This window comes from Filobasidium floriforme (assembly GCF_021052385.1).
Source record: "Filobasidium floriforme strain CBS 6241 chromosome Unknown HD553scaffold_12, whole genome shotgun sequence".
In the NCBI taxonomy this organism is placed as follows: domain Eukaryota; kingdom Fungi; phylum Basidiomycota; class Tremellomycetes; order Filobasidiales; family Filobasidiaceae; genus Filobasidium; species Filobasidium floriforme.
In genome coordinates this window covers 575,707-593,362 of record NW_025763633.1, presented here as the reverse complement: position 1 = coordinate 593,362, position 17,656 = coordinate 575,707, and the positions used below count along the sequence as shown (strand labels likewise).

The window sequence follows — 17,656 nt, the reverse complement described above, 5'->3', positions numbered from 1 at the left end:
ATCTCTACAGATTCAAACAGGTGACAATCAGGCGAACCAGGTGTTCTGTATGGCCTCATTATGTCTCCGTACGAACCCACAATCAGGGACAGAGTCCGCATCGCCCTGGCAAGTCCCCCCCCCGCGCTTGACCGATCAGCTCGCACACATTGACCAAATGCTAACCAAACCTGATACCTTTATGATCGCAATCTACAGGCTTTGACGATCATTCAAGACAAGAAGAATGATGAAGATCTGGAAAGTAAGTCGTTCGTTTGCTTTGATTCGAAGCGACGATACTGCCGTACTGAAATCGAGCGAAACGTAGCATGTATCCTTAGGTTTCGCGATCATTTCCCACAAATCCATCAACGACATCAACTTCGACGACCTTTACGACTCTCCACAGTGCAGAATCAACTCCATGATGACAATCACGACAATGAATACTACCACTCACAACGAGAAAGGTGGCAAGCAAAGACCCGGGCCATGCAAGCGCAGATCGACAGTCTTACCAAACAACTCGCCGATCGTGAGGCGGGTGAGTCTATAGTCTTTGCTCGCCTACTTTTATCCCCTTCGTTCTCTTCATTCTGATACGAAGAACCTGGTCACGACGTGGCAGATGTATCGATGTTGCAAACCGACCTTGAAGCTGTCCAACCTGCAATGACAAGTACAGGTACCGGTGCTAGTAAAGCTCCGCCAAGGAAGAAACAGAAAAAGCCGGGTCCTTTGGCCAACGAGAGCAGCAACGTTGCTTCGAACGTGGATGTTACGGAACGAGAAGGAGACATAGGATCGGAAGGTGTAGGATCCGGAGCAGGATCGGGCGCAGGTGCTGGTGCTACCTCGGGGAAGAAGAGGCCTGGAAAGGTTGGAGCGAGTCAAGCGAAAGCAGCGGGAGTAGGGACTGGACAGGTTCAGGGTGAGGGGGAAGGACACGACGGAGTATTTTTTATGTTGAGTAGAAGGCTCGACGAGGTGTTGGAACAAGCTACGGGTACGTAGTCATTCATGCATCGGAAAAAATTTGAGATATACCTGACTGATCGATTCCGTTACCTAAATCTGCAGGTGAAAGCTCGCGAACCGCCCGTCTCCTCTCCAAGCTGTTCGATGCTCCCCAGGACATAACTCATCACTTTCTCCCTCTTCGACTTCAAGCCATCTGCTTGCATGCCAACGACCTCGTACAAACGTGCTCGACTTATCTGGAAGCTAGTATTGAAGCGGCTCTGCACCCAAGTACAGCCCAGGTGAAACAAGGGATATCGGCTCGCATCCAATTCCCCGGAAAGATGGTACAAACCATAGCCTTGTTGCTACAAGAATTCTTACCGCTCCTCTCGAAGGCGGTTGGGGAAATATTTTCGGAGATTGAGCATCTACCAGGGTTCGATCATGCGGAATTCAAGACCAGATGGAGCGACCTCAAAATTGCCATCGGGGCCGGCGTGATAATGCCCTCTATCAAGGCGATCAAGAAGACTTCGGACAAGGTCTGGGCGGAGAATCAAGCGCGGCTGTTGTCGGCCAGGGGAAGTAGGACTAGGTTCATGAGTCAGGCGATCGGGCAGGCCGAGGCGAATCAGAGGGATCTCAGGGAGGGACTCGTCAAGCTCCTTTTGACTCTGTCTCGATGCCAGATGGCGGCTTTAACAACGAAGAATGCGACGACAGGCAATACCGAGGACGGACTGGAACACCCGTTGGCCGAGATGGTAGCGTTCGGAACGAACAACGAGCTCATCGAGATCTTACAACCGGGACCAAATTCAGCCGCGATTCGTCCTCGCGTGATCACTTCCGGGTCAAATCCCCATACCCACCTTGGTTTCGGTGCATCTCGAACGGAAGAAATCTCGGCAGATCAGGAAACGGTTCATGTCCTCCTCGTTATTCTCCGCACGAGTATACCTTACTTACCGTGTTACGCCTCGAACGGAATCGGTACGATCGAGACGCGCTCGGATTACCTGGTTGAGAAGTTCCTGAAACGCCAGATCGAGCCGGAAGGAATTCCACCTCATCAAAAAACCGGAGTCAAAATATCGGTACCTTCTCCCCCGGGTCTGCTATTGGGTATGACTATCCGATCTCAACTCGTCCAACTCTTATCACCTATCATCCAGCCGATCACAAGCGCCTTGTATGACTGTTTCTCCTCGTACAAACCTACGGCACAGCGAGATGTGTCCATCTCGGCGCTTCTGCAGGAAGATCGCGCGTTGAAAGACGCGTTGATGCAGGTGGCCGAGGAGTTGATGTTAGCAGAAGGGGAGGAACAGGGAGCGATTGCGGAATGGGTCATTGGAGAAATAGAGCAGGGTGGGATCAGCCCGAATGAGATGAACACCAAAGGGGGCGCGGAGGAGAGAGAGAAGGTTAGGGGGGAAGGGGATGGTCTAATGGATACAGGGCACGTGGTGCACGGCGAGGAGAGAAAGAAAATCCAGCAGACTACTGGTCAAGCCAAAGGAAACGAAGTCGATACAACTGCAAAACCGCCTCAAGAACTCTCGACTGTCATCAGTCCGAACGCCCTACCCTCAGTCGTCGACCAGCCCGGAAACGTCCCGGCGCCCGAAACCGAAGCTATTCCCAAGCAAGTGGATATCGTTATGGATATCGCCGCCCGCGAGGAGCTGTCCGATCCCACTAATGGCGCAAACGACAACGCAGAGGCACCTCAATCAATCACCCTCCAGAATAGTCCAAAGGTCAGGGAAGAACCCGAGCACTTGCCGACCCTTCACGATTCTGTCAGAACTGTCCGAACGCCTGTCATCGCAAGCTGCTATAACGAGGACCCATCATCGCCACCAGCGAAGATCCTTCTCGGTAGGGATTCAACCCCCATGATGATCCCGCCTGCTTTACAACAGCCGTTGTCTACGAGCAGCAGTAGCAACCAGTCTCCCGAAGCAATCCTTGAAACGACCAAGCCTTCCACACCTATCGCGCAACAACCTGTGCTACCAATCACCCCAGAAAACTCTTCTATGGAGAAAGTTCAAACGCCACAACTTGTGGATACTTCATTCGTGGTAAACACGTCCGTGTCCGACTATTGCTCGCTTCCAGCCAAACTTCTAGACGGAATCGCCTCGCTTTCTGATTTACAGATCGCGTCGGGTCTCAACACTTCCAGCGTCGCTGATCGAGGCGTCGGACCAAGCGTTTTGCATCCATCTGGCACACAAGCCCACACTCAATAGACCGGTTCACCCATGATCTGCTTCTACAAGTCCTTGATTAGCTGATTCGAATGTCCTTCGTCGAATATATTATCACGTCCCTTCTCGGAGGGTGTTACAATCGATAATGTACAAAGGCAAAGCGTCGTGATTGTTCATTGCCGCGAGGCGTCCATCTATTTGTTCAAGCTCGCCTTCAGCTCAATCTTGCTCAACAGGTTCTTGAGGTTCCTGCCCCCTCTTGTACAGTTCTCTTCGAGCCAGCACTGGAATTCGCCCCGAATCGCCGCGAGCTCGTCGTGAATAGGGAGAGCACCTGAGCGCGTGGCAAGCTTTGGGTTGAGTAGCAGGTCAAAGAGAGACTGCCACAATTCGGTTTGCCAATACTATGGGGTAATAATGTCAGCGGGTGCCGCGATGGTCTCATGCTTGCACGCTATCAACTTACGCGCTTGAAAGACCCGTTGATCTTGTATCTTTTCTTGTCTCCGTCGTTGGGCTCAGCCGGTGCCAGTTCCGTTGAGATGTACTTGCCAAAAAGCATGCAGTAGCAAATACTGGCGAGGCCGTAATAGTCCGCCTCATAGCTCCACGGGCGACCATCCCGCATTTCTTGACAATCTTTGGCATCGACCGGCCAATCTGCGACAAACGTCTGAGCGGTACCTTGAGGGTAGGCCCGGAGATCGATGGTCCGGCCGAGGTCGATCAGGTGGATTCCCTTGCCTGACCACCCACTTTCCCCGTTCATCTCATACTGACTAACCCATTCGTCGGTCTCTTCCAACCTGATGAGACAGTTGTCGATTTTGAGGTCGCCGTGAATGAAGTCGGCTCGATGCAAAGCCTCGATAACCCTCAACAATTCGATGGTAAAGAATATGGCAAGCGTCTCGTCGAAACCACCAGATGCGCCTGCCGCAGGCGCAGCGATACCCCATGCAGCTGCCTTGTTCACAGCGTCCAGGAGAGTGCCCTGGTTGTAATAGTCGAGGAGTAGGATCGACTCGTCCTGGTAGCAGTACAGTCCCCTAGACTTGACAATCGAAGGGTGATGTTCCGGAGCCACACGTGTGCGGATACGATCGAGAACGACGGCTTCCCATACGTTGGCGGGTTTTTCGACCTTGAGAGCCAAGGTATAAAGGGCCTCCGGGTTGGCTTCCTCGTCCTCGTCGTCACTCGCTTCGTCCGCTGCGTCACGAGCAGCAAGGTCGATCGCCTTGAACACCGCACCAAATCCTCCCTCACCAATCTTGTCCTCAATTTCGAACTTGCGCCCATGGATCGTAAGCTCCCAAGCACCTGTTGCTGGCGGTTTGCTTCCGGTCGAAGTGGAAGTCCGCCTGACGCGGGACTTGGCAGTCTTCTGCAGCTCCACGAGCTGACCTCCTGTCGTCTTCCTCAAGTCGACGAAGTTGGGCAGTTGAGTGATGGGCGGTTGAAGCGCCGCAATGAGAGGCTGCATGACATCGGGGTCGGTGGGACAGCACGGGTTGGTTGGGTTAAACATGACCACAGCTTCAGAGGTAGGCGAGGGAATGTCCTGAACAGGAACCATGAGCTTTTCCGGTCGAGCATCGCTTATATCCAGCGCCGCCATGCTGATATCATCTTCTACGGGGTTGGCCAATGGAATTCTTTCAGATTCGACGGCGACTGGGGTTTCTGCTTGAGGAGTCTCGGCGACAGGCGATGTTTCAGTCTCAGCAACGACGGGTTCCTCGACAACGCGTTCTGCAGCACCGCGCGGCTGGATGGTGTGACCAGGAGACAACTGGAACAGGGAGTGAGATGCGTCCGAACGTCTCGATCCCTGCTCCCCGGTAGCCTCGTCGAATGGAACCTGCGGGCTTTGCTCTCGATGCACAGACTGTTGTCGGTCAGAAACCCTCGAACTTTCGCTTTCTTCCTGGACAATAGAAAGACCCTGTCGTTCAGCCAAGACCTCTTCCTCTTGTTCGTCCAGGTCAAATTCCTCCTCATCATCCATTGCCTTGCGCTGGCTCTGCGTCAAAGCGCTAGACGTTGATGAGCGCAAGGTGAAACCCTGGGTGGATTGCGTGTACTCGCAAGTCCGCTCGGTGATGGGAGTCATCATGTCAAATGCGCCTCCACATCGCACAATCCGCCTCGGGTTGTAATCATTTTCGTCCTGCAGATACTCTTGGTCCTCGTTGGTTGCTCCTTCTTGAACTGTACCCTCTTCAGAAGTCTCGGTCAACGTGGTGGTAGGTTTCGCTTGTCCAAACACCCTTTTGGCAGGCAATGGAGTGGTATAACGTTGATCCGCAAAAACCGACGCACTTCGTTCTGGCGATTCGGCCTCGCTGACCACAGTCAGAGGTTTGTTTGTGCGAGGCGCAAGTGGCGTCTTCATCGGAGTTTGACCAAAGACGGATTCTCGCATCTTTGAACCGTTTGAAGAACCGGCATTCTCGTCAGGAAAGACGGTTCGCTGCGCATTCTCATCCTGGAAGACCGGCTTGGAAGCGTTCTCATCGGCAAATACTGGTCTCGGTGCATTCTCGTCCCCAAAGACGGCCATCTTGGTAGGCTTTTGAGGAGCGTTCTCATCCTGAAAGACGGACGGTTTGGCATTCTCGTCAGCAAACACTGTTGGCTTGACGTTGTTGGCATTCTCGTCGCTAAAGATGGCAAAGGCCGGCTTCTTGAGTACCGGCAGTTCCTCATCTTCCTCCTCAAAGATCGCTCCGACGGCGCTCGACTGTTTCCGGCCGGAAAGATAACCCTGTGCGGGGGTAGGCGTAGCGGGAACCATCCGACTAGGGGTAGGCATGCTCATCCCCACCCTCGGCGCCGTGCCGGGCATAGGCAAGGGAGTCGGGGGGACCGCGCTCGTCTTCATATCCTCGTCGTCCTCTTCATCATCATCATCTTCCGAATCGTCCGAATCCTCATCCTCGTCGTCCTCGTCGATATCCCCAGTCCCACGTCGGCCGACCGTTAGAGTCTGGTTGAACAGCTCAAACACCTCTGCCATGGCGGCTTTCGTGTTGACTGTCGGTGAAGGTGGCTTACGCACAACCGGCTTAGGCTTTTCTGGCGAATGCACTGCAACCCAATGTGCATGTTTCAGCTTCGCAATCTTCTCGTTAAATTCCGCCTCGATCGACAACTCACGCGTCGGAGTATGCCATTCCAGCTCCCAATCTCTGACCTCCTTCGCTCCCCATCCACTCGAACTCCCACTGCCCAGACCCATTCTCGCAGCCCTGATTTCCTCGAAGCAGAATTCGGTTCCGTTCCTGTAAACCTCGTCCCACTGAAACATCCTTCGTTCGATCTTTCCACCTTTGCCGACGACCTCTTGGCCTTCGTCTCCGGTATTTGTGCTGACCGGGGTCTTAGAGCGGGAAGAGCTAGATTTGGATTTACTCGACTTTTTCTCGCTCGAGCTCGAGGCCTTCTTGGACTCTTTAGTGGAGAAGTTCTTGAGCGGGTCCGCACGGATAGAATCCGATACGAAAGTTGGGGGAAGCGGTTTGGCAAACCCGGCGTCGTCCTGTAAGGTTAATGCAACGAAGGAGCTGTTCAGTATGATTACCTCAACAATAAGAACAGCTTCACGAGCGGGGACTGACCGCATCGCTGAAAACGCTAATTTTCGGTGCTCTCGGGGTGACCTTGCTCTTGTCCTGCTTCATCACCTCCCCCTTCCAAGGCATGGCCTCCATAAAGTTTTCCTTCCTGTTCCCCTCCCTCGTCCCCATGTCCTGCCATTCTCCTTCCCGCTGATCTAGACCAGAGGTTGTTCGTGCTTGGTCGGAGAACACGTCGAGCTTGGCTCCGTTCAAAGGTTGTCCGAGCAGGGTTTTGGTGGGTAAGCTGGAAGAGGCAGATTGCTGGAGGGCGGATCCAGAGCGATTGGCCAGTACCGTTCTCGGTGCCGCACTCCTCTCGCCAGATTGTGCTTGTTCCTCCCCGACCCCCGCGACTCGGTTCCTGTGGCTTTGGTAACTCGTCTGCAATCTCTTCAATGGCTGGGCTTTCCTGTTGATGCCCAACCTATAAATCTCGTCCGCACTCGAGACCTTGCCCTTGCTCTCCGCCGCCAAAGCCCATTCTTCGTAGAACAGCGCATGACCCGTCCCCACTTCCCGGCTGTTGAGAAAGGACCAGACGTCGTCGGAACGTTCGACCAGACGGGCGTATTGCGCCCAGAGTTTTAGGTAACGGAGGTCTTGCTGGAATCGAGCGTCTTCTATGAATTTGCGGGTGGTATTTTCGAGCACGGGCAGGAGGTGGGAGGGGGATGAAGGGTGGTGCTGGTTGATGAACGCCACGTATCTATGAAGTCGAAACGTCGTACTTCAGTACAGCCGCTCAAACTCTCCCAGCGAAACACCACAGCTCACCTGCAATATGGCTCCAAGACATCGTTAATGCCCTCTGGCAACTCGTCCCCCTCGGCTTCTCGTCGATTCGTATCCTCGATCGACTGTTTATGCCGTTCATGTCCCTCGTGCACCATCCTATCCGCCTCGGCTCTTTCTTTGGTCAAGACGTTGGACAAGATCGATGCTGACCTGCCCGTTGAGAGGGGTACGATGTTTTCCTTTTGAGCCTCGATGAGCGCAAAGTCGGTCGTCGGCGTTGCGGGAATTTCACCTCGGGTTGAAGGGTTGGCACCTCCGGGTGTGGCTGGAGGCGCAAGTGTAGCCATGTCGCTATAATTCGAGGAGCTTGTTGCTCTTGGGTCGTTCGTCAGGTTGGAGATATGGTGAGGTGACGAAGCTGAAGTTACCGACACGATATTCGACATGTGCTCGTCTTGTTTTGTTTTGATTTCGTTTGTTTACACTTTCGCCAAGGGAAAGGCAAAAGGATTACCTAAGCAGCGGATACGATAGACCCGTGATCACGTGACTGACAACGCTCAACGCCAGGATGGTTGACCGTGTCATAAAAAGTCACGGATACAGGAAAGCTCGTGAATGTGTCATGAAAAGGGAGCCTCGGATCGTTGGGATACAATGGTGATAATGCGCGACGTATCGACTGGCGCCCTCTGATTATGCCTTTTTGCCCGCTTTCATCGCGGCGATTTTCTGCAAACGAAACCAAACATCCGAGTTCCTCAGGGTCAGACGAATCCATACGTATACCATCAATACGCTTTCTTTACTCACGGCTTTCCTCTCTTCCCTCCGTCGCGCCATCTCCTTCTCCTTTTCCTCCTTGCTCATGGAAGCCAAGTTGACCGGTGGCGTGGCTGGTTTTTCGGGTATACTGATTGCTGGCGATTGTGCTCGAGCGGGTTCGATGGGTGCGTCCACGTTGGTTATCACTGGCGCAGGGATGGATTTCGCCGCGGCGACCGGTTTGGGCTGGGGTTTTGGTTTTGGCGTAGAGATGGGTTTCGTTATCTTGACTTCTGGTATGACGGCATCTTCTTGCACCGGGTCCATATCTCCCCATCCGTCTCCGTCGTCCACTTGAGCTGCAACCATCGAAAAGGACCGGATGAATATGTGACGTGAATCTGAACCCAGACCGACTCTTCGGGGCTTACGTGAGGCAATGGTCGAAGTGCGCAGTGATGTCGACCCCTTGCGCGAACCGTTCGTCGAAGGCCGTACCTCCATGGGTACCGGTGCCGCCTCGAACGCGCCTACAACAACCACCTCCTCGATCAGCTCCGCAACAAGAACCCCACACACGCGAATATCATTTGCGACTCACTCCAATCATCCGCATCGGCATTGACATCCATCAAATCCCCATCGCCCCAAGCGTCCCCGACCGACCCTTCCTCCTCTTCGTACTCGGCCGCAAGCGTATCGGCGAGGGAAGAGACCTCTTTCTGTTGCTTCTGATTGACCCGCGATGAGCCTCCGAGTTGCATCCCGCCTGCCCGACTACCAGCCGCGGACGCCCCGAATCTTCCAGCACCTCCGAGCTTGGACGCGGACGACGCCGGAGATTGGCGAGACACATCCCCAAAGCTCGGTCGAGGAGAGACAGCTGGCGAAGGCATGTTTGAAGTCGAGTTGAAGATCTCGGACGTTGGTCTAGGCAGCTCGAGAGGCCTTTGCACTTGAGCCGGAGTAGCCGACATTTGACTGTGCGCCTCGTTGGAAGGAAGTTGCTTGTTCAGGGACGAGATGGCCCATCCTGCCAACGCGCCTGCCGCGCCTGCAGCTGTACCGACTAGGCTGTTGCTTCCAGCTTGTGCGGCACTGGCTTGAGTCGTCGTGGAAGGTCCGTTGGCGGCGCCAAAAGGGACATTGTCATTCATCGCCGTCTCGGGCTATAATTCAGAGCAGACATCAGCAGAGCTCAAACGTGCCGTCACCTCATAGCGATCATGCTCACCATTGCTGCAGCTGCCGCCTCGAGCTTGCCCATGAACACCTGCATCGCCTTGAACGCCTGGTCCCTTACCAGCCTGTGTTCGGCCCCAAGATAAATCAGTCGCTGGATTCCTTCCAAACTCACATCAGTAGCGACAACTCACTTCTCCTTGTCAATCATCGTGAAAGCCATATTCGGGATGACCCTCCCTGCTATATCGTCCTTGTCGTAAAACTCTACTGTCGCCATGAGAGCCATCAATCCAGCTACCCTGGCATGCACAAATGTGTCCTTCAAACTCCTCGCAAAAGCGGGTACGAGGACCTTTTTCTTGGTATTCGGCCCCAGAAGAGGGGCGAGTCGGCCGAGCAAGATGCAGGTGTTTGTCCTGATCGAAGGCTCGGGGTCGACTTGCATTTTGGCGAGCAGCCGGAGGAGGTCGTTGTTGAGTAGCCTGTCGTTCAACTGTATTCCAAAATCAAGAATCAGCAAAAGTGATATCTGAACCCCGGAGCAACCCGAAAACTGACCTTGGGGGCGATAATCGGGATAGCCTTTACAGTAGCCTCCCGGATGACGGCCACCGTGTCCGCAAATCCGGTTATCAAATGCGGCCAGACCTTGTCCACAACCATCCCCTTTTCCAACTTCTCCCCATATTCCGCCAAGCCTTCTAGGAGGGCCATCCTCGTCCCCCTATCTGGGCTCGCGTACAACCTGACGACCGGGTCGAGTACCGTCGCCGTGTACCTGTGCGGAGGCACATTTTTTCCGATGCTGAGTACGAGGGGGAGGATATGTGATGCCGGTGCCGAGGGTAACGAGAGGGAGTGTAATAGCGAAGGTAGGATCTTGGAGATCAAGAACGGCGGAGGGAGGATATCTTGACTCTCCCTTATCCGTCTGAGCAAGCTGATCTTGTCGGCCTCTCCGGCGAGCTCGAACCCTTCCAGCGAGTTGACGAGCTCGATCAGGTTGTTTCCTTGCCAATACCCCGTGGATTCCACTTCGCTGACGAACCGCGTCGTCGCAAGCCGGGTCTTGGCATTAGGGTTGAGCATGCGTTTGTAGACCGGAAACAAGGATTTCGGGACCGAGCCGATTGTGGAAAGTTGCGGGGCGGCAGAGAGGCTGGGGAGAGGCCTGTCCGGATTATAAAGCTGGTAAATGAGGAGTGCTAGGAGATATGTATCTGAGAGCGCTGGATCTTGGCTGTGAACATCAGTCAGTGTGAATAGAGTATCAGCATTCGACCCGAATCACCTCGAGTCCCAAAATCCCAAAAAAACAAGAAGGACTCACTCTCTTAAAGCCCCCCAACCGCTCTTCCTGACTTCCGGCGCACTGACCTCCCCGACCTCCTTGCCTATCAGTCCTCCCGCACCCCAAAGTACACCCTGGCCATCTTCCATTCCCGTCAAGACCTCGAACCCTCCCAACCTCCACTCCAGCGCCGGCGTCACCCAGACCGACCCGTTATCTAACCCTAATAGCGCGTGATGTTGTGAAAGAGGAGTAGCGTTGATGAACGCCAGACCTGTGGAGAGGGATTTCAAACCCCAGGCTAGCCATTCTTGTTTCGCGCGTTCTCGGTGGGAAGAGGAGGGGATAATCGACGAGTTGGTGAAATCGGTCAGGGCTGCAGAGAGCGGGCGGACGCGTTCGGTGGCTATGTAGATGTGGGTCTCGGTCTCTAGCGAGTCGATATAGCGTAGGCTGCGGAAGCGGCATTGCTCTCGATCAGCCTTCATCGCGGCAACCGAATGACGGAGAACATGCGATACTCACATATTAGGATGTCGAATGGATCTTAGCTTCTTCAACGCGTTCCTGGCGATATTGAACAGCGCTTTCCGATCCCGATTCCCGGGTTGTAATGGTGGAAGTGTAGAATCGAAGATGAACAGAGTCAAGGGGGTTTGGTCGTCCTGTCATTCGAGTGCGCGTGACGTATAGCGGGTGCACGACGAGGTGGTTTCGAGTACCAGTGGAAGACAAACAAGGATATCAAAGCAAAAGCAGTATCAGCGTCAAATCTCAGCAATGTTGCTGCATATAAGTTGGACGAAACACAACAAAAGGATTCTAGACTCACCTTCTTGACCCCCTCCCTGATGTCCCATATCGTCTTGCCCTCTGTGCCCGGTATTCGATCGCCGATCGTGAATGGGAACGAGACACCTGTGGACTGTAACGCCGCCGAGGCGATATTGCGCAGAAAGTCCATGCTGAGCTAGTGTGACGATATGAAGTATGTCTGTCAGCTACAACAGCGCAACAGCCTGAAGGATCGGGGTGTACAATCATGCAACCATATGACAATAATGACAATGACCCCTCCTCGGGGCTGAATGACCCTCTCGACCGATGACGGCATACACACGGTGGTATGGTGATCACGGACATTAACCTGTTTTTATCCGGGATAGTTGTTGATGTCCGTTTGCATCCGTTGTTGCGCCCGAAATGTTCGTCCTTTTTGATTCCGGGGGGAGTCGACCGCTGTTATCTCTCGACTTTTACCCAAAAGTTGCGAGGTCATGAAGATTCTCTCCATCCCCTTCCTTCTGCCTGAACGCTCCATCTTCCCAGGCTCCCAGGTCATCCTGAGGCGATGCATCACCGTGGAATAACTCGCTGAACCCTCAAAAAACTACATCGTCGAAATTCCGATTCGGAACGACCATACCCATATACCCACGGCCCAAAACTCGTCTCTCTTGACTCGACTTCTTCGAACCGATCAACCGGACCAGCTGCAGCTGTAAGTCTGGCATATAATCTTCAGCATCTTCTCCTAATCCGAGCTTATACCAAAAATCTCTTATGAATGATTTGGAAATCCAAAAGTTCAGCACAACACAATGCTCGTCCTTCCCGGTGCCTCCTCGCTCTCGACGGTCAAGCGTGCCGTCCTCACCCGATCATTCCAGACCGCCGTTCCCGCCGTCACTTCGGTCGACAGCGTCTACCTTCACCTTGTCCAGCCTACTTCGGACGAAACGCTTGCAGAGCTCCAGGACGAGAAGGCCAAGCCGAGAGAGATCTTGAAGAGCTTGTTGACGTATGGGGATGACGACCGGTTGGATTCGACCAAGACATACTTGAGCTCGTCACAGTTGGACCCTCAGCAAAAGGACCAGGATGGGCAATATACCTTGCCTCTCTACGTCCTGCCTCGACCGGGAACCATCTCCCCCTGGTCGTCAAAAGCTACCGATATTGCCCGGATATGCCGACTCGGCTCTCACGTCAAGCGTATCGAACGTGGGTTCCTCTACGTCGTCCGATCGTCTTCGCCTATCACCTTGCAGGACGTACAAAAGGTCCTCCCGGACATTCACGACAGGATGACGCAGACGGTCATGACGGATACTCCTGCGGCTTTCCTCGTCTTCCCCCCTGTGCCGCCTAAACCGTCTCCCTTGGTCACCATCCCCATCTTGACCGCCGAAGACCCTACCGCACTGCTCAAAGAAGCCAACGTCAAGCTCGGTCTCGCTCTGTCAGAGGAAGAGATTCCTTACCTCATCTCATCTTTCCTCGCCGCCAAGCGTAACCCTACCGACGTCGAGCTCTTCATGTTCGCCCAGGTAAACTCGGAACACTGTAGGCACAAGATCTTCAACGCCGATTGGACCATCGACGGCGAAGCCCAGCCGATGAGCTTGTTCGGGATGATCAGGAATACCGAAAAGGCTTGTGATTCCAAGGGTACCATCTCGGCTTACCAGGACAACGCCGCCGTGCTCGAGGGTTATACCGCGCCGAGGTTCATGCCGAGGGAGGATGGAACGTACGAGGCCAACCTCGAACCCATGCCCATCCTCATCAAGGTGGAGACCCACAATCACCCTACTGCGGTTTCCCCCTACCCGGGTGCGGCGACCGGTTCGGGCGGAGAGATCAGGGACGAAGGAGCCGTAGGACGAGGAAGCAAGCCCAAGGCCGGTCTGGCCGGGTTCACCGTCTCAGACCTGAACATCCCTGGGTTCGTCCAACCGTGGGAATCCGATGTTGGAAAACCGGAACATATCGCCTCGGCCCTGGACATCATGATCGAAGCTCCCCTCGGTGGAGCGGCGTTCAATGACGAATTTGGCAGACCGGCTTTGGGTGGATACTGGAGGACTTTCTTGCAAGAGGTCGAGAGCGAACAAAAGGGGTCGACCGAATGGAGGGGATATCACAAGCCTATCATGATCGCCGGAGGATTGGGAAATGTCCGACCGGAATTCGCGCTCAAGGACAAGATTGAAGAAGGGGCCAAGATCATCGTACTCGGTGGGCCAGGAATGTTGATCGGTCTGGGAGGAGGAGCGGCCAGTTCGATGGCTTCCGGAGCGAGTTCGGCCGATCTGGACTTTGCCTCGGTGCAGAGGGAAAACCCCGAGATGGAACGTCGGGCTCAACAGGTCATCGACGCTTGTGTTGGGTTGGGCAAGAAGAACCCGATCCAGAGCATCCACGATGTCGGCGCGGGAGGTTTGTCCAATGCCCTGCCGGAGCTCGTACACGATTCGGACCTGGGTGCGGTCTTTGAGATCAGAGACGTACTCGTCGATGATCCGTCAATGTCGCCCATGGAGATCTGGTGTAACGAGTCCCAGGAACGATATGTGCTCGCCGTCGGACCCGGATCCGACCTGGACACGTTCGAGAGGCTCGCCAAGCGGGAAAGGTGTCCTTACAGCATCGTCGGGACAGCCACCTCGGAAGAGAGGTTGGTCGTCACCGACAAGCTTTTGGGCGAACGCCCGATCGATATCGCCATGTCGACCTTGTTTGGCAAACCGCCCAAGATGAAACGAGAGGCCCAGTCGATCAACCCGAACAGGACGCCGTTCGACTCTACCTTGATGTCGTATCTGCCTGCGTACGAAAAGGCTCCTGTTACCAGCCTGATGGCAGAGGCGATCAACCGGGTCATGAGACTGCCGAGTGTCGGGTCCAAGTCGTTCTTGATCACCATCGGTGACCGGACCATCAGCGGGTTGGTCACCAGGGACCAGATGGTCGGACCTTGGCAGGTCCCCGTCGCTGACGTCGCGGTGACTCGATCGAGTTATGGCTTTGACGTCGTCGTCGGTGAAGCCATGGCCATGGGCGAAAGGACCCCCTTGGCCCTGCTCGACGCCGGTGCCTCCGCCCGCATGGCTGTCGCCGAGTCGCTCACCAACCTCGCTGCTGCTTCGATCGACAGCCTGAGCAAGGTCAAGCTGAGCGCTAACTGGATGTCGGCCGCTTCGCATGAGGGAGAGGGTGCCAAGCTTTACGAAGCCGTCAAGGCGATCGGTGTCGACCTCTGTCCCGCCTTGGGTGTCGGTATTCCTGTCGGCAAGGACTCGATGTCGATGTCCATGAAGTGGCAGGACGGCTCCGACAAGAAGCAGGTCACTGCTCCCTTGTCTCTGATCATCACCGCCTTTGCTCCCGTCGACAACGTCGAGAAGACCTGGACCCCTGAACTTCGAACCGATGTCGAAGGACCGACTTCGCTCGTGTTTGTGGATTTGGCTCGAGGCGAGCAGAGGCTCGGCGGATCTGCTATCGCCCAGGTATTCAAGCAGCTCGGTCACGAAGCTCCCGACGTCGTCGAGGCCGGTGATATCAAGGCGTTCTTCGGCGCCGTTCAGCACCTCAAGAAGGACCATCCAGAGACCGTGCTCGCTTATCACGACCGATCGGACGGTGGTCTGTTCACCACGATCGCCGAAATGGCGTTTGCCGGTCGTTGCGGCGTGGAAATCTCGGTCGACTCGATCCAACCTTCCGAGGACGCTATCGCCGCGCTGTTCAACGAAGAACTCGGAGCCGTCATGCAGGTCCGTCAGTCTGACATGCATGCCTTAACGGACGCCTTTGTCAAGGCTGGCTTCCCTACAAGCCACTTGCACGTCATCGGTCGAGTCACTGGCCGAGACGCCCAGTCGATCAATATCGTTCACAACAACGACACGATCTACACGAGCACTCGAGGGGCCGTCCAACAGCTCTGGGCCGAGACCTCGTACCGCATGCAGGCCATCCGCGACGACCCCATCGCTGCAAAGGAAGAGTTTGACCGAATCCTGGATGACGCCGATACCGGTCTGATCTGCGACTTCAAGACCGAGTTCCTTGCCGATGTCAATAAATCTGCCACGGCGCCCAAGGTGGCCATACTTCGAGAACAGGGAGTCAATGGACAGATCGAGATGGCTTGGTCATTCTCTCAGGCCGGATTCGAAGCCGTCGACGTGCACATGTCCGACATCATTTCGGGCAAGGTCTCGTTGAGTGAATTCAAGGGATTGGCTGCTTGTGGTGGATTCTCCTATGGAGACGTCCTCGGTGCCGGTAACGGATGGGCCAAGTCGATCTTACTCAATGAGCGGGCCCGAAGCGAGTTCGAGACGTTCTTTAAGCGAGAAGATGCCTTTACTTTGGGCGTCTGTAACGGATGTCAATTCCTCAGTCAGCTGCAAGAGATCATCCCTGGTGCCGAGTCGTGGCCCTTGTTCAAGGTGAACAGGAGCGGACGGTTCGAAGGTCGGGTTGCTTCGGTCAAGGTCACCGAGTCTGCTGCCAACTGCATCTTCCTCAAGGGTATGGAAGGGTCGACGCTCCCCGTCGCCGTCGCCCACGGAGAAGGGCGTGTATCGTACACAGATGCCTCCCGCCTCTCCCAGCTTACGTCGGACGGCCTCGTTGTCGGTCAATACGTCGACTACAACGGTTCTCCAGCTACTACATACCCTGCGAACCCCAACGGCAGTCCCGAGGGGATCACGGCCATCACAACGACGAACGGGCGGGTCTTGGCCATCATGCCTCATCCTGAACGTACCGTCGCGAGGGAGAGCATGAGCTGGTTCCCGGTCGGGGAGGGAAAGAAATGGGACGGCAAGGCCCCCTGGTTCAGGTTGTTCCAAAATGCGTACGCCTTTGCCACCCAGTCATAGGTCAATTTGAGGTCGATCGGTCAGACGGTGCATAGAGGAAAAATTCGTCACCCCCAAAAGCAAAACATCTTCTTTAGTCAGATTCCGGCTTCGCCTATCTCTTGTATTTCGTCTCTGCAGCAGCATGTTCAACAGAAATTATTCCGATTCCGATATACGAAAATCTTCAACACATCGACCTGTTGCATTTGAAGTACGTCGGACCACAGACAAGGGGAGCACTTGATGTACTGTCTCATAGGTCCCAGGATGACGACCAGCGCAGCGACGTCGACTGCGCTGGTCGTCGACCCAAGTGAGTTGTTGCTGCTGCACTTCAATTCGGGCCGGTGACGACGCAACCAGGGTGGGAGAGCGAGTCGACGACTCGTTGGGATAGAAAGCGAGGTTGCTTTCGTGGTTTTCGTCGGTTGCCATGATGTATTTCTCCCTCTCCTCGGTCGACATGCGATGCTTTCGGTTCCCAATGATGAAGGGATTGTCGGTGAAAGCAGGGTTCTCGGCAAGGGAGGAGCTGCCGGCGATGGGAGGGTCGTTGTCGAAAGAAGGAAACAGCATTGCAAGAGACCGTGGAGGTGGCGTTTTTATAGGAGTCTTGGTAGGCGTACCGGAAAACGATCCGCCCATGAGCGAGGCTTTAGCTTGGTGTGATCGAGGCAACTGCTCCGGTCGCTGCTGGATGAGATTGAGATGGTCCCGTCGCTGCTGGACGGCACGGTGTTGCAGCTGTTCTTCCAGCTGCTTCCGGACCTGTTCCCGGACCTGTTCCCTGATCGCGTTCTCCCTAATAATGGGCTGTTGCTTCTCTGCTTCGACAAGTTCAGATGGTGATGGGGTCGTCGAGGTCCACGAGATGATCCCCTCGATGTATCCGAACATGGTGGCGGGTATCCGAGTTCTGTGACAACACAAGTGATTCAGCATGCGTTGTTGCTCAGATAAGGCAAAAGCTTTGGCTCGAGAGAAGCTCGAGGGGATATGCTTAATCGGTTGTCGATTTGCGAAACGCCTTCGGAACTTCTTGTCCAGTCGTGACTTGACATGATCCTGGATTCGAAGCGAACTATCTCCATCGTCATGATCCCTTCTCCGCATCCTTTTCGAATATGGATCTCGAACTCGGTCTTGACTATGACATTATCTGACGGTTGAACAGACTACAGAACGCCCGGAAAGAACGCCATGGGCAAGTCTTCGGGTTTAGCTTGC

General features: G+C 54.7%; 4 protein-coding genes across 4 annotated transcripts; 2 read left to right on the top strand and 2 right to left on the bottom strand.

Moving 5' to 3' along the window:
• Positions 1 to 28: 28 nt before the first annotated feature.
• HD553DRAFT_350411 (uncharacterized protein) lies at positions 29 to 3,242 on the top strand. The gene is made up of 5 exons (XM_046183529.1): positions 29 to 108; positions 199 to 244; positions 311 to 526; positions 611 to 988; positions 1,063 to 3,242. The coding sequence occupies exons 1-5, from the start codon at positions 61 to 63 to the stop codon at positions 3,204 to 3,206; spliced, it is 2,832 nt and encodes a 943-aa protein (XP_046036330.1). The 5' UTR covers positions 29 to 60; the 3' UTR covers positions 3,207 to 3,242.
• On the bottom strand, positions 3,243 to 7,935 carry HD553DRAFT_350410 (uncharacterized protein). The gene is made up of 5 exons (XM_046183528.1): positions 7,565 to 7,935; positions 6,791 to 7,496; positions 6,330 to 6,711; positions 3,634 to 6,260; positions 3,243 to 3,571 (listed from the first exon to the last, which is right to left on the bottom strand). The coding sequence occupies exons 1-5, from the start codon at positions 7,870 to 7,872 to the stop codon at positions 3,362 to 3,364; spliced, it is 4,233 nt and encodes a 1,410-aa protein (XP_046036329.1). The 5' UTR covers positions 7,873 to 7,935; the 3' UTR covers positions 3,243 to 3,361.
• Positions 7,936 to 8,091: 156 nt separating this feature from the next.
• HD553DRAFT_312288 (putative cytoplasm protein) lies at positions 8,092 to 11,799 on the bottom strand. Its single transcript, XM_046180079.1, has 10 exons — positions 11,599 to 11,799; positions 11,292 to 11,431; positions 10,806 to 11,219; positions 10,034 to 10,715; positions 9,667 to 9,968; positions 9,525 to 9,597; positions 8,892 to 9,459; positions 8,722 to 8,820; positions 8,339 to 8,649; positions 8,092 to 8,257 (listed from the first exon to the last, which is right to left on the bottom strand). The coding sequence occupies exons 1-10, from the start codon at positions 11,728 to 11,730 to the stop codon at positions 8,222 to 8,224; spliced, it is 2,757 nt and encodes a 918-aa protein (XP_046036328.1). The 5' UTR covers positions 11,731 to 11,799; the 3' UTR covers positions 8,092 to 8,221.
• A 277-nt stretch (positions 11,800 to 12,076) lies between these two features.
• HD553DRAFT_350408 (putative phosphoribosylformylglycinamidine synthase) lies at positions 12,077 to 16,618 on the top strand. The gene is made up of 2 exons (XM_046183527.1): positions 12,077 to 12,267; positions 12,354 to 16,618. Exon 2 carries the CDS (start codon positions 12,368 to 12,370, stop codon positions 16,445 to 16,447), a length of 4,080 nt encoding a protein of 1,359 aa, XP_046036327.1. The 5' UTR covers positions 12,077 to 12,267; positions 12,354 to 12,367; the 3' UTR covers positions 16,448 to 16,618.
• The last annotated feature ends 1,038 nt before the right edge of the window (positions 16,619 to 17,656 follow it).